Here is a 25,893-nt window from a genome sequence, read left to right on the forward strand (position 1 = left end):
AGACAGGGTTTCTCTGTGTAGTTTGGTGCCTGTCCTAGATCTCACTCTGTAGACCGGGCTGGCCTTGAACTCACAGAGATCCGCCTGGCTCTGCCTCCTGAGTGCTGGAATTAAGGCATGCGTGACCACTGCCCGGCGGTATTATTTTTAAAAGAGATTTATTTATCACATATACAGTGTTCTGCATGCAGGAATGCCTGCAGGCCAGAAGAGGGCACCAGATCTCATTATAGATGGTTGTGAGCCACCCTGTGGGTGCTGGGAATTGAACTCGTAAGAGCAGGCAGCACTTTAAACCCCTGACATTTCTCCAGCCCCTCAGGTATTGTCTTTTGGGTGCTTTTCTTTCTCAGAATACCTTTATTAAATCTCTGGTTTAAAAACTCTGCTTGATTACAAAAGGATTGTTTACCTGTGCTTAAGCCTTCTCAAATGGATCTTGGACCAATTGATGGTACTGGAGCCACCTGTCTAGTCTCTTCCCATTCTTCTCACTTCTGGTATGGAAGACCGTAAGGCAGCTCTTGCTCCTTGCCTACTCCAAGGTTAGGCCTGGTCTTTGCTACCATTTTGGACTCCTGACTTTCAGAGCAGCACTCTTTAAATATTAACAGGTAGGCTGGGGCATCACCACTGTTGCCTCAGCACTGACTAGGTACTGACGTATAAAGGGTAGAATACCCCTGGGGTTCCCCTGACCTCCCCACTTTGTGTCCAGCACTTAAAGATGATCAGACTGATGCGTGGGTCAACCATTAAGTATTCTCTATCAAGCTGATGTGACTAAGATGACGAGTCCTAGCACAATAGACCCAGCCCCTGTGCCATCTGTATCTCTTACTGCTCACCTGATGTCTTTGAGCAATAAAAGTTCACTGAACAAATGAATCAATGGAAACACTTGTTTCTGGTGAAGCAAAACCTCCCCATCTTTTTGTTTTTTTGAGACTGTTTGTGTACACCATAATGGCCTGGAACCAGATCCTCCTGCCTCTGCCTCCTAAGAAATGTTCCACCACACCTGGTCCCCCACACCCCATCTTTTTGAGAGAAGCTCTTCTGACCCCAGTGTAGCCTAGGTTCTTCAACCTCTGAGCTCAAAATAATCCCTCCACTGTGGTCTCTTGAGTAGCTCAAGCCACAGGCCTATACCACCACATCCTGCCTGGTTTTTGTTTCTCATTTGAGACACAGTTCTTATACTCACTTCATGAACTTTATATTTTTTTCTGGACAACATGCTCAGAATAACATGCTCAGAATATCAATCTCAGAAGGGCAGAGCTTGTACTACAAAAAAGATCTGGTCTCAGTGGAGCAGTACAGTCCAAAACCCTCAGGCATAGGTCTAGAGTTTCCTGGTGGGAGTCCCAGCAGCACTTATATCTAGATGGCAAGAAGACATCCAGCCACCTGCAGTTCTGTCCTCTCCCAGTCTTGGGGACATTCTTCAGAGGCAAGGTGACAGTAGTCTGTACAGCGTATGCTTGTTCACCTGTCGCTGCATAGGTCCCTGTCACTTAGGGATGCACTGGGTGGGACTGCTTCTCTCGGAACAGACCTTCAGAGGCCGCCTGTCACTCTTGGTCACCTAGGCACTGGGTGGGTCGGCCATAATTCTCCATCTTGCAGTCAGCTGCTGCATTTGTGTTGCTCCTGGAGCCAGAGCAGTACCGTTGCCAAGCCAGTGCCGTTCCTGGCACTTACTTCTGCTGTGGTGATGTTCTGCTTGGCACAAGCAGTGATGTCTGGAAGCCTGATTAATGACTTTATTTCCTCCATGGTCATATAACAGGGAAGGTCACTGTTGTTAAAGAAACACGTTATCAGAAGGTGACGGCCACAAACTTACCCTCCCCAAAGTTGCACCTCCCCAGTGTAGACCCCAGTTCTAGGCTGCAGTCAAGGACAGCAACTCCTTGGAACATCCTGTCCTTCATTAGCCCCGAGACCCATACATTTTATTGAAGAGTATCAGGACCGAGGCTTTTGAAAGTTCTTCTGCAGAAAGGAGACCCAGGAGCTGCGTGCAGGATGCAGAGAGCTGGGTGGGGTTAGAGGCATCCATCACGAACTAGGGAAAAGGAAACATTTGCTAAGAAGGTGTTCCTGGCCAATCCTTGTAGTGATATATTGTGTACCCTAATGAAATTTGCCTGAAGATCAGAGAACAGAACAAGCCACTAGATTAAACACAGATGCCAGGCAGTGGTGGCACACACCTTTAATCCTAGCACTTGGGGAGGCAGAGATCCATCTGGATCTCTGTGCGTTCAAAGCCACCTTGCACTACATGAAATTGATTCAGTCTAGGAGAGAAACAGAGCCAGGTAGTGGTGGCACACACCTTTAATCCCAATACTTGGGAGTTACACGCCTTTAATCCCAGCACTTGAGATCTCAGACCTTTGTTTGGGAAGTACATATGCCTTTAATCCCAGCACTAAGAAGGAAGTGATATGGCTGAAAAGGTATATAAGGTGTGAGGAGACAGGAACTAAGGCCTTTTCAGGCTGAGGAGTCTTCGAGGTAAGACGTGGCAGTGGCTAGTTCCTTTGTCTCTCTGATCTTTCAGCATTTACCGCAATATCTGGCTCAGGGTTAATTATTATAAGACCTTTAGGAATTCGTGTCACAAATCCTGGGCATTACACAAGTGACTCAGGGACAGCATACAGAACTTTTTAAAATGATCATTTAGGACGCTGGAGATTGAATTTAGGGCTTCAAGTGTGACTAGGCAAGCACTCTGCTGAGCTGCATGCCTGGCCTCACCGTGGCTTTTAAGCAAAAAGGTTTTGGAAACACGCAGCAAAGGGAGTTATATGCGGATGACTTGGTGTCACTGGTATCTTTTTAAGTACATAAAGTCTACTCCTGTGGCCATCAGTTCTCCATCTCAGAATTTGGAGCCCTTTCCTCGTGGGGATGTGACCGACCATAGGGATACAGAAACGTTGGGTATATTCAGGTACCAAGGCAGAGAACAAACAGTGCCTTCAACAAACCCTCCTGGAGTCTGAGCCCTGCTCAGGAGCTCAGAGCAATGCCTAAGAGCAAGCAATGTAGCCTAAGTCCTGTTTCCTTGAGCACAATCATCAAAGACCCCAAACCCTATCCCATATAAAGCAGGGCCCGCTACTTGATGGCTCAGGGAGACGGACACACTGCTCCCAAAAGAAGTATTGACTCACCAGGAGCGAATGGCAGTTTCCATAGTAACTGGACCAGATAGGGCTCATGCAACCCCCGAGCTCTCGGATGGTGATCTTCCTGTGAGCCACGATGTCAGTGAGGTTGGTGCCCACCTTTGGGAAAAAAACACGGCGCACAGCGACGAGTGTAAGTGCTGTGCCATTGTGAATTCCTAGACAGCAGCTCTGCGATGTGTGTGTGTGGGGGGGGGGTAGGGGGAAGGGGTGGCTAAACCTCGATAGTGACAACCGTTCAAGCCCTTCCGCAGAGCTCGTCACCAAGAGCAGCAGCTCTCTGGGGCTCCAGGCCAACGTCAACCACAGAGATGGGCCCTGAGGGTGACAGCGAAATAAGTCCCTCGGGAGGGGAGAGAAAAGTGCCCACGGGAAGGTGGGCTTCGGGTTCTCCGCAGGTTCGGCGGTTCAGTGTCGGGAGTTCTCTCCCGAAGGCAGTACCCAACCCGCTGACCACCCGAGGCGGCTTCCGCCTAAGTCGCAAAGGTAACCCGCGTTGGTCAGACCTGGGAGAGGCGGACACCTACCGTGGGCCGCGTAGGCGGAGGCTCCCCCAGGTCGCCCTCGCCATCTCCCGAGCTCAGCTGTTGGGGTGGTCAAGGGCATGAGTGAGGCAGAGGACGGAGTTCCCGTCCCGAATCACCCCGGCGTGTCCCCCGCCCTGCCAGGGGCCCTGCCCGCCCACGAGGTGCGGAAGGATATTCTGCAGGCGTTTCACCAGCAGGGTCTTCCCGACTCCCGCAGCCCCCAGCAGGAGACACATCCCCGGGCCGGGTCAACTTGGCACCCGTACCTTTGAGCTACGACGCCGTAGGCCCGCCTCCCCTGAGCTTTCATTGGATAGACCTCTCGTCCAAGTTGCTCATTGGTTAGTCGCGAGGTCCAATGGACGCTCAGAGTCAGTGAGCCAACGCAAGGCTTTCCTCGGGGCCGGTCTCGGGGTGGCGCGGTGACGTGCGCTTGCGCGCGCCGAAAAAGAAAGACGGAAGCGGAAGTTGGGGGGCGCGTCAGCTCCGAAAGAGGGAGCATCCGCGGCGTCGGTCCGGAGTGGGGTCGCCATGGGGCGAGGCAGCGGCACCTTCGAGCGTCTCCTAGGTAACGCATCCGCCAGCCAGCCAGCTCGCCGTCAGCCCTCTCGCGCACCCGCCAGACGCTGCCTGCATAGGTCTCAGGGGAGCGGGCCGGCCGCTCTGACCAGCCGTCGGCCTCCCGGGATCACTACACCTTTCCCGGGCCTCGGGTGTGGCCGTCGGGGTTGTGCACCTCGACCAATGGGGGATGCTCTTGGGGAATCCGCGGTGGACCTCGCTTCCTCCGGGTCCGACGCCCCCGAACTGATTGGGCCAAAGTCCTGAGTCATGAAGTATATGACTCAGATCTTAGCTTCATGCGGGTCCTTTGACCCTAATACCAGCTCGAAGGGTGGAATCGATACAGCCCTCAAACCTTTTGAGGCCCTTGGGGACTGCCTTCTAGGACCCCAGCCCGTCCCATCCTGTTTATCCCTTGGGCTCTGGAAGTGTCCCTGGGTTTTGGAAGACATTTTCTCTCATTGTTGTAGGTGCTTGTTGATCCTATTTGATCCTCCTGGAGAGTGTAAATTTTAGGAGGGACAATGGGTTTGCCATGCATGCCCCATTCTCTCAATAAAAATGTCCTGTGTCCAGGAACAAGCAACAGGGTGCCACCATAGTCCGTTCATTTGCTTCTTCCTGAACTAGGGTTTTCAAGGGGGCTGTAGATAAAGCGTTTTCCTTACTCTCACTTCTGGGGAGGTTCAACACTTCAGGTATGAGTCCAGTAATTTGCTGGATCAGTAACGAAAGTGGTGTGTTTTGTGAAAGGGAGGTGATAAGGTTGTGAAGAGTGTTAGCTGGGGAATCCTTGGAGGTTTTGTTTTACCCCCTCCACTTGGAGTGGAGAAGTCATGGTCCCTCCTCATCTCTCTAGTGATTGCCTGGCTAAGAGCTAATATAAAGGACAAAACATCTAAATGATGAGACCCTGAGGGTCAGGTGACCCCATTGAGAAGCAGCAGTGCATGGCAGTTCAAAGTGCCCAGCAAGCTGTGGTATCGGGCATCCACTTCCCTCTGTCTTTAAAGGGGATGGAGGTAGTGCCTATCTCATGAGGTTCTGAGTGAATTCAGAGTTTGAAATGACAGCTGATAGGGAACAAGCACAGCAGCCATTGTTTTCTAATTTCCACATTATTTGCTTCTTGCACGGGAGGATGCCGTTTGCAACGTTGTCAGTGTGCTTCTAGAGGATTTTCTGTTCGGTTCAGCTGTTTAACAAGAGGGAACTTGCTAACCTGGGAGCCACCCAGGAAGCACAGCACAGTGGGCCCCTTGAGTGACATCTCTCTCTTTTAGACAAAGCCACCAGCCAGCTTCTGTTGGAGACGGACTGGGAGTCCATTCTACAGATCTGCGACCTGATCCGTCAGGGAGACACACAGTAAGTGAGGAGGGCCCGTCCTGTAAAGCGAGGGGCAGCTGTGTACTATGCTGACATCTTTTGGTGCCCACTGCTCTCCCAAGATTAAGTTGACCACAAGAGTTCTTTATGTAGACAATTGCCTGGTCTGCATCCGAGTTTTATTTTGGGACGATTAAAGCTGTACAGTTTGTAGATACTTAGAGGTCTGAAGGATGGTATGTGGAAGGCCGGGCATATAGTTCAGTTGGCAGAGTATTTGCCCAGCATGTATAAAACCTTGGGTTTCATCCCCAACACAGCACAAACCAGGCATGATGGCATTGCCTATAGTCACAGCATTTGGGAGGAAAAGGCAGGATAAGAAGTCCAGGGTCAGCGGGCAGTGGTGGTGGCGCACACCTTTAATCCCAGCACTCGGGAGGCAGAGGCAGGAGGATCTCTGCAAGTTTGAGGCCAGCCTGGTCCACATAGTGAGTTCAAGGACAGCCAGGGCTACACAATGAGACCCCATCTCGAAGTCCAAGGTCTTCTGTAGCTACACATTGAGTTGGAGGCCAGCCTGGGCTACATGAAACCCTGTCTCAAAAAATAGAGATGGTGGAGAGCTTTCCTCATCTTACTGAGATGTCTCCCCTCCTTTCCTCTTACTGCTGTTACTAATGCTTGTTTTTTTTTTTTCAGAGCAAAATATGCTATAAATTCCATCAAGAAGAAGGTCAATGACAAGAACCCACACGTGGCTTTGTATGCCCTGGAGGTAACTAGAACCCTGCTGCAGTGTCTTTTGGTCTCCACACTCAAAGATTCTTTTCCTGCCACTGTCAGGCAGCCATGCCCAATTTCCAGGAACATAGAGGCCAATGGAATCCCTCTAGCACTAAGTACAGTTGTGAGCATTGCCACTGAGCTTGAGCACGCTTGTGGGAAGAGAGGAAGTAGCAAAGATGCTGCTTCTCCACCTGTAGTCCAAACACCATGAAGGCTGAGATGGCGTCACCTTTGACCACAGGGTGTTACCAGACCTGCAGCCTGTCTTTGGGTGCTGCTGGGGTTTCTGACAGGTTGAGTGGGCTCAGAGGCCTGTCTTCCAGCAAGAGAAAGGCCCTGCTCTGGACACAAGCTAGGCCTTTCTCTTCCTTGGGATTTTCAGGTGATGGAGTCTGTGGTAAAGAACTGTGGCCAGACAGTCCATGATGAAGTGGCTAACAAACAGACCATGGAAGAACTAAAGGAGCTGCTGAAGGTATGTGTCATGAGAGAAGGTGGAGCTAGCTATACTACCAGCTCTTTAAGTGTTTGTGGGCCCTACAGCCAGGGGAGCAGTGGGTGTGAAAGAGGAGGTCCCTGTGAATGGTCTGTGAGTCTGACCTAGGCCCGGGGAGAGACACCTCCAGGCTCATGTGCATGAGGAAGACACTATTCTTCTTGGACCAGGGAAGGCTTCAGAAGCAGGGCATGGGGCTGAGTCTTTTAGAACTGTGGGCAGAGGTGGTCATGGAGTATCTGTGTAAGTAGGAGCTTGGGGAAGAGGTTTGGAGTGACCCATTCAGGAGTGGGAGAGGTCTGAGCAGTGGAGGTGCAGAAGTTAAAGTTTAGGTGTATCTGTGACAGAGTCAGGAGGGCAAAATGGTAGAGCAAGGAGCTGCCCCAGGGAGGGAGGAGGGAAGGCTCTCTGGATCCATGTGAGATTGTCCCCAGGACCACCTGGGGGGTTGTGATGTGGATGGTGATGCAGCTGGGTTTGTGGGTTGGGCAAAGTGATGCTATTTCATGTGACACAGCATCAGGCTTTGGTCTCACAGGAAGCTCCACCCTTAACCCATGCTGCCAAGAACCTGTCTCAGGCACTGAGCTGTTAGCTGGGCCCCTCTCACTTGGGGCCTAAATCAGACCTGGGCCAGTTCTTTGCATAGCCGGAGAAGGGCAAAGCATCTGGAGACCTCCTGCTGGCATGTCGGCACACTTGGTTCTGTTATCCTGCAGAGGCAACAGGCTGGTGTCATGACCTCCCTAAGAGAGTGCCATTTGTGGACCCCAATTGTGGAACTGTCCCATGGAGAAATGGAGAAGGAAACATGGTTGTAGATTAGGAACATGAAGCAGTGTAGCTTCTGGAGGTCCTCTGATTTCTTTCAGGATTAAGAATTGTGACGATGCACACGTGTACATACTCAGGAGAGTCGCTCCTGAGATAGATTGGTGCCTGGCAGCCACCCAGGGACTCTCCTTGGCCTTTATGCCAATTGTCTCTATTCAGGGCAGTTGGTCTAGATGACTCTTCCCACTGAGGCCTCAGACACTTCTCCTGCAGCCCTCCCTACTTCCTTCTTGCTCCACAGAGGCAAGTGGAAGTTAATGTTCGGAACAAGATCCTGTACCTGATCCAGGCCTGGGCACATGCGTTCCGGAATGAGCCCAAGTACAAGGTGGTCCAGGACACATACCAGATCATGAAAGTAGAAGGTGAGTTAGAACTGCCCCAGCTCCAGGCTGGGAACAAGGCCACCAGGAGCCTTAGGGTTGTTTTGCTAGCAATTAAGCTAAATCGTCCCAGTGATAAGGGACAAGGGAGGGTAGACTTGTCCTCCCTGAGTGATTGGCAGTGAGACTAAGGAGGTGGTGTTTCCCAAGTCTTGGAAAGCCCCATGGAGAGAGGTCAGTCTCTTGACGAAGTCCTGCTTTCTACGCCTCCACCCAACAGGGAGGCAGTAGACTATATTTTCAGGCAGGAAACAGTAAAGTCTGGTGACAAGTATACTCAGAGTGATATGCTTCTTGGGGTAGCACAGGATGAGCAGTCTTGGAAGACCTCTCAAGTCAATACAGTGGATTCTAGGAGTTCTGAGCAACCCCAGGACCTTGGCACATTTTTTATTTTGTTTTGTTTTGTTTTAATGTGTATGGATACTTTGCCTGCAGTGTATGTCTGTGGACCACATGCGTGCCTGGTGCCCCTGAAGGTCAGAAGAGGGTGCTGGACCTCCTGAGGACTAGAGTTACAGATGGTTGTGAGCCACCATTTGTGTGCTGGGTCAAACTGGGGTCCTTTGGAAGAAGCAGCCAGTGCTTAACCACTAGGCTGTCTCTCCAGCTCTGCCTTGGCACCTTTTGCAGAGGACTTGAGTTCAGACCCTGGGGTCAGAGTCCACTGGACCTGCTGGAGGGACAGAAGAGTAGTTCATGCCAGAGGAGAGCAAGACCAGAATGTGTTACTGCTGTGTGTGTAGCAGGAAGTCACTTGCAGATTTTAGACCAGGGCTTGGCGGCTAAAGAGCTTCTCTCTCTCTCTCTCTCTCTCTCTCTCTCTCTCTCTCTCTCTCTCTCTCTCTCTTTTGGGGGCGTTTCTCTGTGTAACAGTTCTAGCTGTCCTGGAACTTGATATGTAGATCAGACTGGCCTCGAACTCACTAAGATCCACCTGCCAATGCCTCCCAAGTGCTGGGATTAAAGGTGTGCACTGCTACTGCCCAATGGCATCATGAACCCTTTTCAACCTGACCTACGGTAGCAACTGCTTTTTTTTTTCTTCTAGGACATGTCTTCCCGGAATTCAAGGAAAGTGATGCCATGTTTGCTGCTGAAAGAGTGAGTTCTGGGTCATCCACTGCTAGTCAGTCTTAGAAGCTCTTTTGGGGAAGGAGGGAGGTCTTGGGACTCGGTACGGATGGCTCATGCCTTTAGTCCCAGCATTCCAGAGGAGGATTTCCATGAACTCTAGGACATCCTGTGCTAAGTATATAATGAGACTCTGACTCAAAAGAAAGAAAATGTGAAGCCTTGGGGATTTAGCTCATTGTAAAGCTCTTGCCTATCATGAACGAGGTGGTTCAGGGTTCAGCACTCAGCAAAGAAAAGAAAAAAAAAAAAAAAAAAGCAGTTGTTCCCATAGGCCAGGTTGAAAAGAGTTTATAATGCCATTGGGCTGTAGCTACTGGGTTCATGTGGCTAAAAAGCATTTAGGCTTGGAGTGTGCTTCAAGGGGTAGAGCATTTACTTGGCATGTACAAGGCTCTGGGTTTAATCTGTAGCACTATTTTTAAAAAAAGAAAAGGAAGGAAAGAAAGAAAAAATAAGGGAGTGAATTCCTTTACACGACCTTAGAACAAGGTTAGTTGTAATGGTGTACACCTTTAATCTCAGAACTTTGGAAGCTGAGGCAGGCATATCTCTGTGAGTTTAAAGCCAGCCTGGTCTACACAGTGAGTTGCAGGACAGCCAGGGCTACATAGAGACCCTCTTTCAAAAATATAACAATAACATGAAACTCCACATTCACAAATCAGGATTATACCTTTGACAGGAAGTCTGTTAGGAGAAGGTTCTTTTTTTGAAGCAACTTAACCCTGGGTCATGTGGTTTGGGCTACTGATTTGGGGAGCTTGGCACATTGGGACCCTCTCTGGGTGCTTTTCCTATCTGGGACATGGGGTAAGTTCTGCCGTCTCAGGCACTTGGAAGGGAATGGTATGTGATCATGATTGTTGTCCCTAGGCCCCTGACTGGGTGGATGCGGAGGAATGCCACCGGTGCAGAGTACAGTTTGGAGTGGTGACCCGTAAAGTGAGTACCCCAGGGACTTGAGTGCTCAGTTCCACACCCCTGCCATCTTCTCAAAAAGCCATGCTCCTTTTGGGTGGTCCTGTCTCTTCTGCTCCAGCCTGATGGTTTTGGAGGCAAATCCAGCTAAGAACTGGTTGGTACTTGAAGCAAGAGCTTGGTGTTTGGCCTCAATGATGATCAGTATCCTCATTTGAAGTTTGCGTCACGGGCAAGGCCCAGTTTCACCATGGGGATCTGACATCCCAAGCTTAGGCTGAGGTCCGAGTCAGAACCACTACTGTAGTATTTCTCCAGGGTTGGGTGAAGACTCATTATTATTTCTTCTTCTTCTTCTTCTTCTTCTTCTTCTTCTTCTTCTTCTTCTTCTTCTTCTTCTTCTTCTTTTTCTTCGAGTGTAGCCCCAGCTGTCCTGGATCTCGCTCTGTAGGCCAGGCTGGCCTCGAACTCACAGAGATCCGCCTGCCTCTGCCTTCTGAGTGCACTGCCCTGCCTGTTGTTTAATTTTAATTCCTTTCTTATCCTCCAAATGGTGGCTGAAATTGAGTTTCCTACAAGTCTCCATCTCTTTTGCTCTGCTTGTCCCTGCTCCAATTCGTAACACTGTCCAAGGCAGTTCTGGCTGACAGGCAATCAGGGTAACCGTAACCAGTGTCACTGGACCTGTCCTGCTCTATCTCACAGCACCACTGCCGGGCATGTGGGCAGATCTTCTGCGGCAAGTGCTCTTCCAAGTACTCCACCATCCCTAAGTTCGGCATTGAGAAGGAGGTGCGCGTGTGTGAGCCCTGCTATGAGCAGCTGAACAAGTGAGTTGTAGACTCCCTGGGTACTCTGTCATGCTTCAGGGCTGTAGACCTCACAGGCTCCTGAAGCACTGTCAGAAGTGTTAAGAGGCAAGCCCATGCAGCTTTACCAGGCAGCTCCACCATCCCAAATTCCAGAACAGGCGGGTGGGTAGGGTGACAGGGCCCCACAATAGCCTAATCTACATAGCAAGTTCCAGATCAGCTAAGGTCTGCGTGAGACCCTGTCTCAAAAAGAACCAAAAGGAAAGAAAGACATAATGCTTACAGAAAAGGGGTGAGTGTGGTACAAAGTGTGTCTACAGGGACACGTGTGCAAGCCCTTCCCTTGGATTTCTCAACGGTGGTTTGTCTGGTCAATCTTATCTCCCCCGCCCACCTTTTATCTATGTTTCCATTTTATTCTAAATTTTAACATTTGTTGGGGTTGGGAAGGAGACATAATTGGGTGTGAGTGCTAATGCTGTGGTTGGTGTGCCTATGGAGTCGATTCTCTTCTTCTGGGGAACAAAATTAGGTCCATCTTGCTGGCTCTGCAGGCACTTTACTCCCACTGAGTGATTTTGATGCTCCTGAAGTGAGTTGTGTGTTCTTCATGGTCCTTTATGCTTGAACACGCCCAGAGATGATCTGAGGTGTCGGTGCTGTATTGTCATAGGTCATGTGATGTTGTGTTGCTAGCACCTGTCCTGTGGGTATTCCAGTTTGACCACTGTCCTAGAAGGGTCTTTGTGGCTTTGTCTCTGTTGGGATCTCTTGGGTCTTCAGAGCATAGTCTCTGTATTATCATACCTTCCCAGGTTCCTTGACCAGGATAGTGTTTTCAGCCTCTGTTACGTGTGATGCACGTTCCCAGGGTGTGGGCCCTGTGTACATCCCTCCATTAGGATCGTCTGAGGCTACTGAGTGCTTAGCTGCAGAGTGTATGTTTCTGGTGAGAGCCCCAGGTGCGAGGCTGTGACCCTCTCCCATCTGTCACTGATGACCTTTGAGTTGGGTGAGGAGGCTGCTCCTAAAGAAGCTCTTGTTTTTTGTTTTGTTTGCCGTCCCCCCTTTTTTTAATGTTCCAGAATACACTGACATTAAATAGGGTATGCATTTCAGTGAAGTCTACAGTGAATGACTGTGGATTTTGAAAAGCTTCACATCTAGTCAGAGCCAACATCACAGAAGCAGATAAGAGAATGTGTACCCAATCACAGTTTATAGAGGGATCACTTCTTTTTTTTCTTTTTCTTTAAAGATACATTTTTTATTTTTTAAAGATCTATTTTATGTATATGAGTCCTCTGTCAGCATGTACACCTTTATGCCAGAAGAGAGCATCAGATCACACTATAGATGGTTGTGAGCCACCATGTGGGTGCTGGGAATTGAACTCAGGACCTCTGGAAGAGCAGCCAGTGCTCTTAACTGCTGAGCCATCTCCCAGCTCACTTTTTTATTTTCAATTATATGTATGTGTTTGTCTGTGTATAGACATGTGCAGATGTATGCAGGTGCCTGAGTAGGCCAGATGCATCAGATCCCTCTGGAACTGGAGTGACCGGTAGTTGTGAGCTGCCTCACAGAGGGCTAGGAATCTGGTCCTCTGGAAGACAGAACGTGTTTGTAGCTGCTGAGCCATCTCGCTAGCCCCCAGTATAGTGGATTTCTATGGCCAGTTAGTCACACTGAACACGGCATCACATCACTTGTCAGGGCACAGATTTTGCTGAAAGAAGCTCTTTTGCCTTTAAATGGGAAGGGCCTTGATCCCAGATGAGTCTTGGCCTCGGCTTTTGCACAGTGCTTTCCATCTGTGAAACCCACCTCGTTCTGCAGAGGTTCATTTCCAACCATTGTGTCCTGTAATGCTGGCTGCTTGGCTTCCTTCCTCCCCTCAGTGTGTGTAGACATGCTTTAGCGTGGTTTTTCTTTTAGAAAAGAGCATGTGTGGGTTGGAATCCTGATGATGCTATATACATGTGGCCCTCAGCCGCACTTTGTGGAGAAATCTCTGATCTGTCTCAAACGCAGAAAATTCTTGGCCTGCCTGGACCTTGCTGCCCTTACTGGCATCTTCTGAGGGGAAGGCCCATTGCTGGTCATGGTAGGTGCAGTAGGCAGTGTCTAGGTGCTATAGAAAGGCCCTTGCTGAGCTCAGCCAGGAAAGGGTTTTGAAATGCCATTTCCAGGAGAGGAACTGACTTAAGCCAAGTGACCCATTCATTTTCTGCAGCTGGCTGAGGGGCAAGGGTCCCTCCTGCCATTCCCTGGAGCCACATGTGCCTGTAGGACCGTCATTGTTGGTCTTTGGAGATGGTGTGAGGGAATCCCTGGGAGGCTGGTGTCAGTGTATGGTCACTTACAGTGTCTCATCTTGCCTGCAGGAAAGCAGAAGGAAAGGCTGCCTCTACCACAGAGCTGCCTCCCGAGTACCTGACCAGCCCCCTGTCACAGCAGTCTCAGGTACGAGGCCCCTCCTCATCCCCAGAACACCTTTGCCCCTCTTCCCTGGGGCCCTCCTCACTCCACCGTGTCTGTCCTCAGCTGCCCCCGAAGCGGGATGAGACAGCCCTGCAGGAAGAGGAGGAACTGCAGCTGGCTCTGGCCCTCTCACAGTCAGAGGCTGAGGAGAAAGAGAGGATGGTAAGCCTCAGGGCCCTGTGAGGGCCACCTTGAGTTTCCCCAGCTGATGGAGGGCCCCAGATGTTTGGAGATGAGGTGTGTGGAGGCTCTCTTCCTTAGCCTGGGCCACACGCTCCCCTAATGATGTCTGTTCCTGGTTCTGTTTCAGAGACAGAAGTCAGCATACACAGCGCACCCAAAGGCAGAGCCTACACCCCTGGCGTCATCTGCACCCCCAGCCGGCAGTCTGTATTCCTCACCTGTGGTGAGTGAGCCATGTCAGCTAGGCTGGCTTCTCTCTTTCCAGGGATCACCAAAAGGGTTCTGCTGGTTTGGGGCTTTCTTTTTTTTTTTCTTTTTGGTTTTTCGAGACAGGGTTTCTCTGTGTAGCTTTGCGCCTCTCCTGGGACTCACTTGGTAGCCCAGGCTGGCCTCGAACTCACATAGATCCGCCTGGCTCTGCCTCCCGAGTGCTGGGATTAAAGGCATGCGCCACCACCGCCCGGCCTTGGGGCTTTCTTATAGGGGTACAGAGGACACCAAGAGAGGCCCCTGCCAGGGAGATGAACCTTCCACACTCCTTGCATATATTAATTATTACAGATCTCACCTCCTGGAGATCCGCCTCACTCCCACCCTCAGTCCTGTAAATGGGAGTGAAGATGTAGCCAACTTAGAACCTCACCTGGAAACTGCAGAGCTCTGTAGAGTGGCCAGCCACAGATGGGGCTGGAGTTGAGGAACTCCTCCTCCCCAGGTTTTTGAGTACGGTCCACACACTAGGGCTTCATTAGAGCTCGGCACAGTGTCCATGCGAAGTGTTGGCACCTCTCCTAGGAAGTCAGTGAGGCCTGGCCGGTGCTGCCCTGTACCTTATAAAGATTTTAGTGATACATGACAGTTTCATAACTCAGGATCTTAAGAGTTTATTGCCCAAAGTGAGTTTCAGGAAAGGCGCAAAGCTACACAGAGAAACCCTGTCTCAAAAAAACAAACAAAAAAAAGAGTTTATTGCCAAGAAGGAAAGTGGATGCCAGCCCCAAAGGGCCTGTGAAGGGAAGGGCTGGCAGGTGCCAGACAGGTGGCTAGAACATTGGCCAGCCCTGTGATCTGCTGTTATTTGGTACCATCTGGGTTCCTGTCTGAATGACTGGTTGGGGATCACATGATTGCCTCCTTCATCCTGTCATTGCTCAGACTCTGCTTGTCTCCCCAGAACTCATCGGCACCTCTGGCTGAGGACATCGACCCTGAGGTAAGCAGCACAGTGTCAATGCTGCAGTCTTCTGCTTCCTAACTCACACCAGTAACTCCCTCTCCCTCCTTCATTGCTTCACAGCTTGCACGGTACCTCAACCGGAACTACTGGGAGAAGAAACAGGAAGAGGCTCGGAAGAGCCCCACACCATCTGCACCTGTGCCCCTTACAGAGCCAGCTGCCCAGCCTGGGGAGGGGCATACAGCCCCCAACAGCATGGTGGAGGTAAGGCTCCTCTGCACTCTTGACTGTCAGTCCTTAGGGCAAGGTATGAAGCTGGCCAAAGATGCCCTTAGTCTCTGATCTCTTCCAGGGTCCTCTTCCAGAGACAGACTCTCAGTCCATAACTCCCTCCAGTGGCCCCTTTAGTGAGGTAAGCTCTGCATCCTGTCTTGGTTGGAGGGCTATGTTAGAGCAAGGAGTCTCTCAGGCTCCAGGTGCCCTGTGGTCCCCATGTTCCAGAGAAGCTCAGAGGAGGCCCTCCCTCTCCCTGGACTTCTGAGCTGTCTGCCAGTGATACCCAGGCAGGTTCCTACCCAGCTCTAAGTTGAGGAACAGTGTCCTGGTGGATGAGAGCCTTAGTCTGTGCTGTGTTGCTTTGTGTGTAGACCAGGGATGCTGACGATTTTCACTTTTCAAGCAGGCTAAGGACTAGATCATTTGTCCGTGCCAGGCTCTAAACACAGTGGGCAACGCCTGTCTGCCAGCCTGGCACCTTCACAAAGATACTTCCTAGGCTTAGGAGGCAGAGTGTTCACCCCTGGCGTGGTGGTACTCAGCCACCTGCTTTACGTCTCTAGCAGTACCAGAATGGGGAGTCAGAGGAGAGCCACGAGCAGTTCCTGAAGGCCCTACAGAATGCTGTCACTACCTTTGTCAACCGTATGAAGAGCAACCACATGCGGGGCCGCAGCATCACCAACGACTCGGCTGTGCTGTCACTCTTCCAGTCCATCAACAGCATGCACCCGCAGCTGCTGGAGTTGCTCAACCAGCTGGATGAGCGCAGGTGTAGGTGTCCAAGTGCCTCCGAGGGTCACTCTAGAGCCATGGTGGGCGTCATGGGTTTCAGCTCTCACAGGCAGTAGTCTTGTGAGCCCCATTCAGTGGTTAACTTAATTGTTCCTGGGTCTTGTGAGACCCAGGGCTCCTTGCCCATACTCCACTGAGGCTCTTGATTCCTCCAGAGAATGCTCTTGGGCAGTGTTCCCATTGGTGGGGCCTGCTCTGCTCCTTTCCAGCCACAGCCTAGTGCTAGCAGCCCTGCCCAGACAGAGCAGAAGTCCATACCAACTAGGCCTCCAGGCTGTGAGAGATCTGAGTTGCCCTGTTCTTTGCACACAGTGTACTATGAGGGGCTCCAGGATAAGCTGGCACAGATACGTGATGCCCGAGGAGCTCTGAGTGCCCTGCGTGAGGAACACCGGGAAAAACTGCGCCGGGCAGCTGAGGAGGCCGAGCGCCAACGCCAAATCCAACTGGCACAGAAGCTGGAGATCATGAGACAGAAGAAGCAGGTGTGGCACTTTACCTGGCATGTGGGTAGGGGAGGCCCAGGCTAGCCTGACTACCACCTGTCTGTTGGCTGTAGGAGTACCTGGAGGTACAGAGGCAGTTGGCTATCCAGCGCCTGCAGGAGCAGGAGAAGGAACGGCAGATGCGCCTGGAGCAGCAGAAGCAGACGGTCCAGATGCGCGCCCAGATGCCTGCCTTCCCCTTGCCTTATGCCCAGGCATGTGCTACCCACCCCGCTTTGCCCCTCATGGGCCAAGGACAACCACACTGACTGTTGGCTCTTCTTTGTCTCTAGCTCCAGGCTATGCCCACAGCTGGAGGTGTACTCTACCAGCCGTCAGGCCCAACCAGCTTTCCTGGTACCTTCAGCCCAGCAGGCTCAGTAGAGGGCTCCCCAATGCATGGTGTGTACATGAGCCAGCCAGCCCCAGCCACTGGTCCCTACCCCAGCATGCCTGGCACCACAGCAGGTAACCTTGCCAGCTTACAGAGGTTGTGAGACTACTCCAAAGCTTTTTCCAAATCCTCGAAGTGAATATTTTTCTACAGTTGTTTTTTCCTGTCCGTATGGAAACATCTGTTCATATACACACACAACTTCTTTCCTGATCTCTTCTAGAGTGAGGGGCAGGTGAAAGCCCTTCACCCACAATGCACTTCCTAAAATCAGGATGTGCTCACAGACAGGAGACAGTGGATCACAGCAGGTCATTATCACACACTGCCCCAGCGAAGACTTCTGTGCTAATAGAAAAGCCCCTTGTTACTGTATCTGTCAGCCTGTCCCACCTTGTTCTCTTCTGAACACTGCACATTCTGTTTTGTGCTGTGTGGTGCTGACCTGAGCACCTCATGAGCACTGTCCTGAAGTTGGCAAGATGCCTTCAGTTTGGTTTGTCTGGTGTTTGTGCTTGCTTATGCCATGGACTACACCTTTAGTCAGAAAGGCACAAGATGGAGCTTTGGCATGTGAGGTACATTGTGTTGCTTAGATGCATCACTGCCATGGGGCTGAGGTAGGCTCAGCAGGCATCCCATCTGTTTCCGTTATCAGTAGGTGTCATTTTAGAAAAGACCTTGAGACAACAAATCCCTTGGTACTCAGACTCCTGCATCTTCTAAGTTTTGCTTGAACTTGTGTTTGCCAAGTGGTACCTTTCTTTTAGTCACCATCCTTCCTCTGGAGGAGGTACTTTCCCTTCTCTGCCCTTGTCATTTATGTAGGTGTGAGCTTATGGACATTTTGTTCAAAGGGGAACAGTTTTTCACTGCTATAGACAGGGTCTCTCTGTGTGGGCCTGGCTGACCTCACAGAGACCCGCCTGCCTCTGCCTCCAGAGTGCTGGGACTAAAGACGTGCGCCACCACTGCCCTGTTGTTTGTTTGCTGAGATAGGGTCTCTGTAGCCCTGGCTGGCCTTGAACTCCTAGAGATCCTCCTGCTTCTGCCTTCTGTGTGCTGGAATTAAAGGTGTGTGGCACTACATCTGGCCAAGTTTTATGTTTTTAATTATATGTATATCTGTGTCTTTGTCTAAGTATGTGCATGGGAGTGCAGGTGCTTTCAGAGGCCACACGAGGTAGTTGGATCCTTTGGAGCTGTAATTACAGGCGATTGTGAGCCACCTGACATAGGAACTAAGATCTAAACTTGAATCCTCTGTAAGAGGAGTGTGCTCTGAGCCGGGCAGTGGTGGTGCACACCTTTAATCCCAGCACTTTGGAGTCAGAGATAGGCAAATATCTCTGAGTTCAAGGCTAGCCTGATCTACTGGGTGAATTCCAGGACAGCCAGGCTACACAAAGAAACCCTGTTAGGGAAAACCGAACAAACAAACAAAAAAAAAAAAAAAAAAAGAGGAGTGTGCTCTTATATCTGCTGAGTCATCTCTCTATCCCATCTCTCTATCGTTGGTAGGGCCCATGTGAGTCGGCCAACCACTTCTGTAACCTTTACTAGCCTGTCACCTTTTGACCAGGTCAGCTTAGTACTCTGCTTGGCTTGTCCATTCTTTGGATCTCTGGGATCCTGCTTCCTCTTTGTGGGGATAGCCATTAAGGCTGTGTGTGGTGGTGTACAGCTATAATCCACCACTTGAGAGGTTGAGACAAGAAGATCCCAAGTGCAAAGACCTGTGTTCCAGCAGACAGTAAGGCCTGGGTTCTTAGGGTGTCACAGAGGACTTTGTAGAGTATGTCGATGTGGTATGCAGACTAAGTTCACTCTACTTCTTCTCATCCTGACAGCTGGGGGTGTCCTTCGTTGTCCCTGATATATTTGTTCATTTCTGTCCAACATAGTCTTTCCTGGAGTGTTAGCTTGAGCTACTGTAGGAGAGGGTGTTTGTCTGTGTTCCTCTTGTCTGGATTGTGAAACTCCAAGTTATGAGCTTCAGAATTCTCATGTCAACTCTTCTAGCCCCTTCCCTTCACTGTGACTAGCCCTTGTTTCAATACAGTTTGAAGGGTGGGGCTGTAGCTCAGGTAGAGCACCTACCTAGCATGTACAAGACATTAGCTGGGTTCGGCCCCTAGCACTACCAAAACAAAAAGAATTAGCTTCTTTTTTTTTTTTTTTTTCTGCTTTCATTTTCTTTTAGGACCTATTTTCTCCCTTATTGGCTTTACCTACCTTTTATAAGAATGTGAAACGTGCTTGGTTCTGAAAGACACAACAAAAGGAGAACCCCAGGAAAGGGCATTCTCTTCTCACTCTGTCGTTCTGAACCAGCTCATCTTTCTTGTCACAGATCCCAGCATGGTCAGTGCCTACATGTACCCAACAGGTGCCCCTGGGGCACAGGCAGCCCCACAGGCCCAGGCTGGGCCCACCACCAGCCCGGCCTACTCCTCCTACCAGCCCACTCCAACCCCAGGCTACCAGGTATGTGGGCAAAGTAACTAACTCCCTCTCACCTGCTCCCAGCCTTTGCCTGTTCCTTTACTTCACCCCCTTCCTTCCATAGACTGTGGCTTCTCAGGCCCCACAGAGCCTCCCAGCCATCTCCCAGCCTCCACAGACCAGCACCATAGGCTACATGGGGAGCCAGCCAATGTCCATGGGCTACCAGCCATACAACATGCAGGTAAAGAGACCTAGTCTCTGCTGGGCATAAGAGGGGTTAGCACAGGACAGGTCCTTCCGTCTTGGGCTTTCTTCAAGCCAGAAGGATCTGTGTCTCTCTTGTCACAGTCTACTCAGTGTTAGGTTCCATCTCACTCTCCACAGAATCTCATGACCACCCTTCCAGGCCAGGATGCGTCTCTGCCAGCCCAGCAGCCCTACATCACAGGGCAACAGCCCATGTACCAGCAGGTGAGCCATCTTCAGGCCACTTCCCTGCTTCCTTTGATCCCTTGCACTAGGTTTATACTCGGGGGCTTTTTTAGCTGTCAGAGTGGGGACATGCAAGTCAGTGCAAACACATACACCTGTATGCGTGCATAAGAGGACAGATTTACAGGAGCCTCGTGAGTGCATTGGCAGTGTGGGTGACAACCGGACATCTACTCTGATGAGATGAAGCTTGTTCTAAACAAAAGCTCTTGTGTGTGAAAAGAAGGGTGATGAGGTCTGTCTGCTCTTCCTCTCCAGATGCCACCCTCCACTGGCCCTCCCCAGCAGCAGCCCCCTGTGGCCCAGCCACCGCCTACACAGGGACCGCCAGCACCGGGCAGTGAAGCCCAGCTCATCTCATTTGACTGACTGAGTCCGGCACTCACCATCCAGAGTAACACTACGGTTCAACAGAAACCACTTATGTGTCTAACTAGCCATTCCTCCCCTATTATTGCCCTGTAGTATCCCTTCTGTGAGCAAGGGGTAGGCCTTCACCCTGGCCCTCTTCCCTGTCCTCCGTGATCTGGTTCCTGTCACTGGTTCCCTGCTTTGATCCTGATGCAGTCTGACTTTCCCTGGGGCTGGGACTTTGCAGGGCAGGTAGGACCTTCTCTGAGGAGTGCCCAGCTGTGTTGGAGCCTGCCACAGGTGACTGCTGTGAGGATGCTTAGCCTGTCCCAGAGAGTCTGGTGTGAACTATGTGGTGTCCAGGCATGGCTCTGGTGCCCCGAAAGAACAGCAAGGGTGGAGGCTTCAGGCGTCTCTAGCTTCCCTGCTCCTCAGTCATCTCTCCAGTGCAGAACACTGACAATAAAGTGTATCTCAAAGGCTGTCCTGAGTGTCTGGTGGGGCAGCAGGCTCAGTTTGGGACCAGAGTGGGAGGTGCTTTTCATTACCAGTAGTCTGCGTCAGTTCTGGAGTTTGGGAGGTACTGGTTGGGAAGTCTTAAATGTCTCCTTGCGAGTGGGGACTCTATATTGACTCACGTGACACAGGACATCACCCAGCAATTGTAAAAGGGCGCAAAAGTGGGCTTTTACAGCCTTACTGGGTCCAGACCACTGCTTAAGGTTTCAGTTCTCAATATCTCACCCTGGAACACATTTCAACCTGATTTCTGGTGAGGACACTGAAGCCCTAAGTGTTGGCGCTTTCCCTCTCAGCTAAGCGCCTAGTAAAGAGCTCTCCGCGTTGGGGAGGGGTTCCAGGCTGCTAGAACAAGGGACTGGGCCCTTAGCTTAGGCTTAGGGAACTAGACTCCTTATACCGCTAATCTCTTGGACGACTGAGCTGAATTCATGGGTCTACACGGACGAGCTCCGCATGTAGGGGGCGCCTGTGTATTTTACGGGAGAAACAAAGGAGTGCCCTACAGGGTTTTCGGAGGTAACCGCTAGCCCAGCACTACTTCCGGGCCCAGACTGCGCCTGCGCGTCGCGCCGTCTAGTGCGTAATATCAGGAACCAACCCAGACTAGAGCAGCGGTCCTCGGCGCCAATGCTTGGAGGCCTTGCGGCTAGAGCGGCCCGTCCAGCTCGCCTGCTCTCGGCTAGAGCGTCGCTTCCGCAGAGAGCCGCGTGTGACCTTCCCGCCTGCGGAGCTATGCTGCCGGCGGCGGCTAGCCGCCTGTGGGGGCCGCGGCTTGGACTGCGGGGAGCTGCGCTCCGCCTTGCCAGGTATAGTGGGGGGTCTAGAGCGCTGTTGCCGGGACGGCGGGCTCGTCCAGGTCCGAAGGGAACGGGTGGCAGGCGCATGGCCACCTTCCGCGGCCCTGCTGGTGGGGCGTGGAGAGGACGGCTCGGCCTGGGCGACCTTGGGCGCAGGTACCTTTTGTCCCAAGCTTCCCGCTCCTGAGACCCATCGCTGTGGACGGCAGCGTAGCCCGAGGCCGGCGCTTTGCAATGCTTGGTGCAGCAGAATGCACCCTCTAGGTTGATGTATTTCATTCAACCAGAAGCCTGCTGTTTCGTGCAGGATTGCCGGCATAATCCTTTGGGATCCTGAGACTCTTTGTCAAATGTAGGGAAGCTTTGAAGGCCCCTTAGCCCCAACTGGTGAATTTTGGGCCCATTTGTGGCGGACTGAGCACATGAACCATTTGTGCCCTCGGGTCTCCTCAGTCTGCCCCTTTCACGGGTCTGATGCCTGTTTGCATGGGGGTCTAGGCAACAGGTCCCTGGTGTCTGTGCAGCGCGGCAGTTGAGGAGCAGCAGCCAGCGAAAGAGTGAAGCACTCGCCGGTGCACCTCTGGATAATGCTCCCAAGGAATATCCTCCCAAAATCCAGCAGCTGGTCCAAGATATTGCCAGCCTTACTCTCCTGGAGATCTCAGACCTCAACGAACTCCTGAAGGTATTGGGAGAGAGTTCCACAGACCAGGACTAAGGTCCCTGTCTTCTGTTTGTATTTTGGGAGTTTGGTAATTTGTCAAACCAGGGTCAGAGGTCCCTGTCCCTTCTGGATGTGTTTCGGGAGTTTGGTAAATTGTCAGACATGCTTTCCGAGATGCCAGAGCCAACAGTCTTGTTCCTCCATTAGAAAGTACATTCGTGGTTAAACAACCAGCCACTTTGACTTCTCTTCTATCCTACAGAAAACATTGAAGATCCAGGATGTCGGCCTTATGCCAATGGGTGGCATGATGCCTGGTGCCGTCCCTGCTGCACCTGCAGCCCCTGAGGTGAGCCTGGGCAATAGGAAGAGCCATTTCTGTGTGCCTAGTTAACTGTTGGCCCCAACATGTGGCACATTTCTCTAGCCCCTGCTTGGTCTGCAGCTGTCATTAGTGTGTCCCCTTTGTGGGCTCCCCTGTAACACTTCTGGGAACTCCTCTCTGCCAAAGGCATGCAAGGTCTTGTTCTGTTTACTTATTATTGTACATATGTGTGGGTGTGCATGTTACAGCACATGGGGAGAGGTCAAGGGACAACTTTCGGGAGTTCTCTCCTTCCACGATGGGTTCTGAGGATCAAACTCAGGTCCACAAGTTCCTCTACGCTCTGAGCTGTGCTGGTTGGTAGACATTATTTCCTAAGGAAGGAAGCACAGTGGTGTGAAGAGATAAATGGTAACATCAAACAGCAGAGTCATGAGTGCTATTGAGAAAGTAGGCAAGGTGCAGGGATGTGGTGGTAATGTTAGAGTGCCAGCGTCCCGTACGAGATGTGCTTTGGGTTGGCAGGCCAGTAGGGAAGCAGCTTAAGTTGGGTAGAGGGCTAGAATTTCAAAGAATGAAACCTGAAGGTGTTGAGGAAGAGGCATTCCTCACAGATCTAGCTGACAGACCTGGGCAATATTTAAAAACTGGGCAGGGTCTGGGCGTGGTAACACACACCTTTAATCTCAGCATTTGGGAGATAGAGGTGGGTGCATCTCTGAATTCTAAGCTGTTCAGGACTAGATTCAAGTCAAATGTTCTGTTTTGTTTTAAAGGTTTATTTTCATTCATATATGTGTATGTGTGTGTGTGTGTGTGTGTGTGCCATATGTATGTGGGTCCCTAAAGAGGACAGAAGAGGGTGTTGGATTCTTTCTAGCTGGAGTTATAGGCCCTTGTGACCAGCCTGACGTGACATGGGTGCTGGGAACTAAACTGATGTCCCTCCAAAAGAACAACATATTCTCCTAACCTGAACTATTTCTAGCCCAAACTAAACTTCTGAAGCAAGGGTAGGATTGTCTAAGCTGGAGTACTTTTGAAAAATATCCATTCTGTGCAACCCCAATCCAGTCATGCCCCAGGGCTGAGCTGGACCATAAGGTCTCTATATATCAGATCAGGAGGACCATGGTCCACCTGTCCCAATGTGAGCTGTCTTGCAAGAGCAGGGCTTTAAATGTTGTCATTTAGCCAGCCGATAGTAGCACACGCCTTTAATCCTAGCACTTGGGAGGCAGAGGCAGGCTGATCTCTTGAGTTCAAGGCCAGCCTAGTCTGCAGAGTGAATTCTAGGACAGCCAGGGCTGTTACATGGAGAAACCCTATCTCAGAGGGAGGTGGGGGAGGAGTTGTCATTGGTTATTGACACATAGGCTTTGTTGGCTGAGGACTGAAATAGTCCCAATTTTCTATAACTTTATTATCTGCAAAGCATTTGTTATTCTCCCTGCCTCATAAGTACAATTGCTTGTTACCTGTGGGTGCTTACATGTGTTCATGTGGAAGCCTCTCTTGTTCAAACACCACTCACCTTATTTTGAGATAGTTTCTAGGTTAGCCTGGTGTAACGAGCCTTTTTCTGTCCTGCCAGTCAGCTCCGAAATAATGACATGGAGACCTGTTATTAATTATGAAAGCTTGGCCTTAGCTTAGGCCTGTTCCTAACGAGTTCCTTAAATTAACCCATTTCTATTAATCTACATTTTGTCACGTGGCGTTACCTCTCCTTCATCTTGCACCTCCTGTTTTCCGTTGGTACCCTCTGCACGCCTAGATTCTTCCTCTTCCTTTCCCCAGGAATCCCGCCTATACCTCCTGCCTAGCTACTAGCCATTCTGCTTTTTATTACACCAATTACAGCAATATATCTTCACACAGTGTACAGATATCCCACAACAGTCTGGAACTTGCTGAAAAGGCTAGGCTGGCTAGCCAGTAGGCCCTCAGGATCCTCCTGTCTGCCTCATTGGTGCTAAGGTTACAGGCACAAGCTGCCATGCCAGGGCTCAGGGATCACACTCAAGTCCTCATATACTCGCAAGGCAAATGCTGCTTCATCAACTGAGCCATCTACTCAGCCCCATCAATTACATTTTTAAAGAGGTAAAATGAGCCAGGTGTGGTAGCAGACACCTTTAATCCCAGCACTCAGGAGGCAGAGGCAGGTGGATCTCTGAGTTTGAGGCTAGCCTGATCTACAGAGCAAGTTCTAGGACAGCCAGGGCAACACAAACACAGTAACTGTCTCGAAACCTGGGGGGATGGGGCAGAATGTCAGGAGATAGAGGGAATGTGAGGCTTGTTTCAGGGTCTTGCCCTGTGGGGAGATAGACGCAGCTCTAGATGAAAGAGTAGGGTCTGGTACGAGTGGTGACCTGCCTGGTATGTTTTGTAGAGCGCAGAGCTCAGAGTCTACTTAGATCTTACCTGCAGGTCCTGGTGGGCAGCCTTACCTCATCCTTCCTCAATTTACCTCTTTGTTTCCACACCCTAAAGGTGACTGAGGAAGAAGACATCCCCAAAAAGAAAGAACAGACACATTTCACTGTCCGTCTGACAGAAGCAAAGCCTGTGGACAAAGTGAAACTGATTAAGGAGATCAAGAACTATGTCCAGGGCATAAACCTTGTGCAGGTGAGACCCCATTCCCCTTCCTGAGAGCCTTCCCTGTGTTGGTGCTGAAAGAAAGGCACTAGGCCTTTCTTTGTTGGGCTTCGTAATGACAACTCAGTACCCCAAATGTTTACTGCTGTCTCTTTTAGGCCAAGAAGCTAGTGGAGTCCCTGCCCCAGGAAATCAAAGCAAACGTCGCCAAAGCTGAGGCTGAAAAGATCAAGGCAGCCTTGGAAGCAGTGGGTGGCACTGTAGTTCTGGAGTGACACCCCTGTTCTGAGGACTTTTGGACTGGGGTCCCTGGGACCTGGGCAAAGGCCTGCTCACACCTGCTTCACTCCCAGGTGGTGTGTTGGGAGCAACAGCTGCTGACGCTGGTGACCGAATTCTCCTGGGAGAGGGACAGGATGGACCTACTGTGATGGGGAGGGGCAGTTACAGCCTGAGAGCTCTCAAGAGATTGCCTTGGGAACTTACAAAGTGAGCACCTCCCTGGTGGCTACTGAGAAAATACATTGTTGAGGCTAGGTGTGTACAGTGAGTGGTGTGTGTGCCCAGGGCTGGTGGTGTAAAGGGTCACCTAGAGGCTTGTGTGTGCCCTGGATCTTCCCCAGGCTGTCTGCTCCTGCCACTCCTCCGTTGGCAATGTTTGAGGGTCTCCAGCCATCCAATCACTTTCCATTGTGCAGGGGCCTGTCCTCTGGTCCCCACAGCAGGTTGTGCATACAGGCACAGCAGGTGGGTATGGAACTGGAATTTGGCAAGGGTGGGGTGGGATGGGGGGTGATCTGAGATTTGGATGGGGAATTTCCATTTCGCTACTTGGAATTTTTAAAGTAACAAAGTGTAATACTGTCCCAACCTACCAAGACAGTCTTGGGTCCAG

The 25,893-nt window shown here is 51.0% G+C and overlaps 3 protein-coding genes across 5 annotated transcripts; 2 read left to right on the forward strand and 1 right to left on the reverse strand.

Annotated features, from left to right (window-relative positions):
- Nucleotides 1-1,242: 1,242 nt before the first annotated feature.
- On the reverse strand, nucleotides 1,243-4,166 carry Arl16 (ADP ribosylation factor like GTPase 16). Of its 2 annotated transcripts, none has more exons than XM_059272279.1 (5): nucleotides 3,911-4,166; nucleotides 3,737-3,794; nucleotides 3,195-3,308; nucleotides 1,959-2,074; nucleotides 1,243-1,804 (listed from the first exon to the last, which is right to left on the reverse strand). In XM_059272279.1, the coding sequence occupies exons 1-5, from the start codon at nucleotides 3,970-3,972 to the stop codon at nucleotides 1,633-1,635; spliced, it is 522 nt and encodes a 173-aa protein (XP_059128262.1). In that variant the 5' UTR covers nucleotides 3,973-4,166; the 3' UTR covers nucleotides 1,243-1,632. The 2 variants fall into 2 exon arrangements, with proteins under 2 accessions (XP_059128262.1, XP_059128263.1); XM_059272280.1 differs by having other exon boundaries at nucleotides 3,737-3,793; nucleotides 4,003-4,162.
- A 5-nt stretch (nucleotides 4,167-4,171) lies between these two features.
- On the forward strand, nucleotides 4,172-20,565 carry Hgs (hepatocyte growth factor-regulated tyrosine kinase substrate). 2 transcript variants are annotated; one of them, XM_059272281.1, is made up of 22 exons: nucleotides 4,172-4,304; nucleotides 5,584-5,668; nucleotides 6,332-6,407; nucleotides 6,801-6,893; nucleotides 7,990-8,113; nucleotides 9,183-9,235; nucleotides 10,142-10,210; nucleotides 10,892-11,016; nucleotides 13,386-13,464; nucleotides 13,546-13,644; nucleotides 13,793-13,888; nucleotides 14,840-14,878; nucleotides 14,963-15,106; nucleotides 15,195-15,254; nucleotides 15,682-15,892; nucleotides 16,226-16,398; nucleotides 16,473-16,613; nucleotides 16,692-16,866; nucleotides 19,146-19,279; nucleotides 19,362-19,481; nucleotides 19,625-19,711; nucleotides 19,991-20,565. In XM_059272281.1, exons 1-22 carry the CDS (start codon nucleotides 4,268-4,270, stop codon nucleotides 20,099-20,101), a joined length of 2,331 nt encoding a protein of 776 aa, XP_059128264.1. In that variant the 5' UTR covers nucleotides 4,172-4,267; the 3' UTR covers nucleotides 20,102-20,565. The 2 variants fall into 2 exon arrangements, with proteins under 2 accessions (XP_059128264.1, XP_059128265.1); XM_059272282.1 differs by having other exon boundaries at nucleotides 15,685-15,892.
- Mrpl12 (mitochondrial ribosomal protein L12) lies at nucleotides 20,449-25,534 on the forward strand. The gene is made up of 6 exons (XM_059270765.1): nucleotides 20,449-20,457; nucleotides 21,065-21,411; nucleotides 21,901-22,087; nucleotides 22,329-22,415; nucleotides 24,891-25,028; nucleotides 25,157-25,534. Exons 1-6 carry the CDS (start codon nucleotides 20,449-20,451, stop codon nucleotides 25,271-25,273), a joined length of 885 nt encoding a protein of 294 aa, XP_059126748.1. The 3' UTR covers nucleotides 25,274-25,534.
- Nucleotides 25,535-25,893: the final 359 nt, after the last annotated feature.

Source organism: Peromyscus eremicus, chromosome 8a (assembly GCF_949786415.1).
Source record: "Peromyscus eremicus chromosome 8a, PerEre_H2_v1, whole genome shotgun sequence".
Classification (NCBI taxonomy): domain Eukaryota; kingdom Metazoa; phylum Chordata; class Mammalia; order Rodentia; family Cricetidae; genus Peromyscus; species Peromyscus eremicus.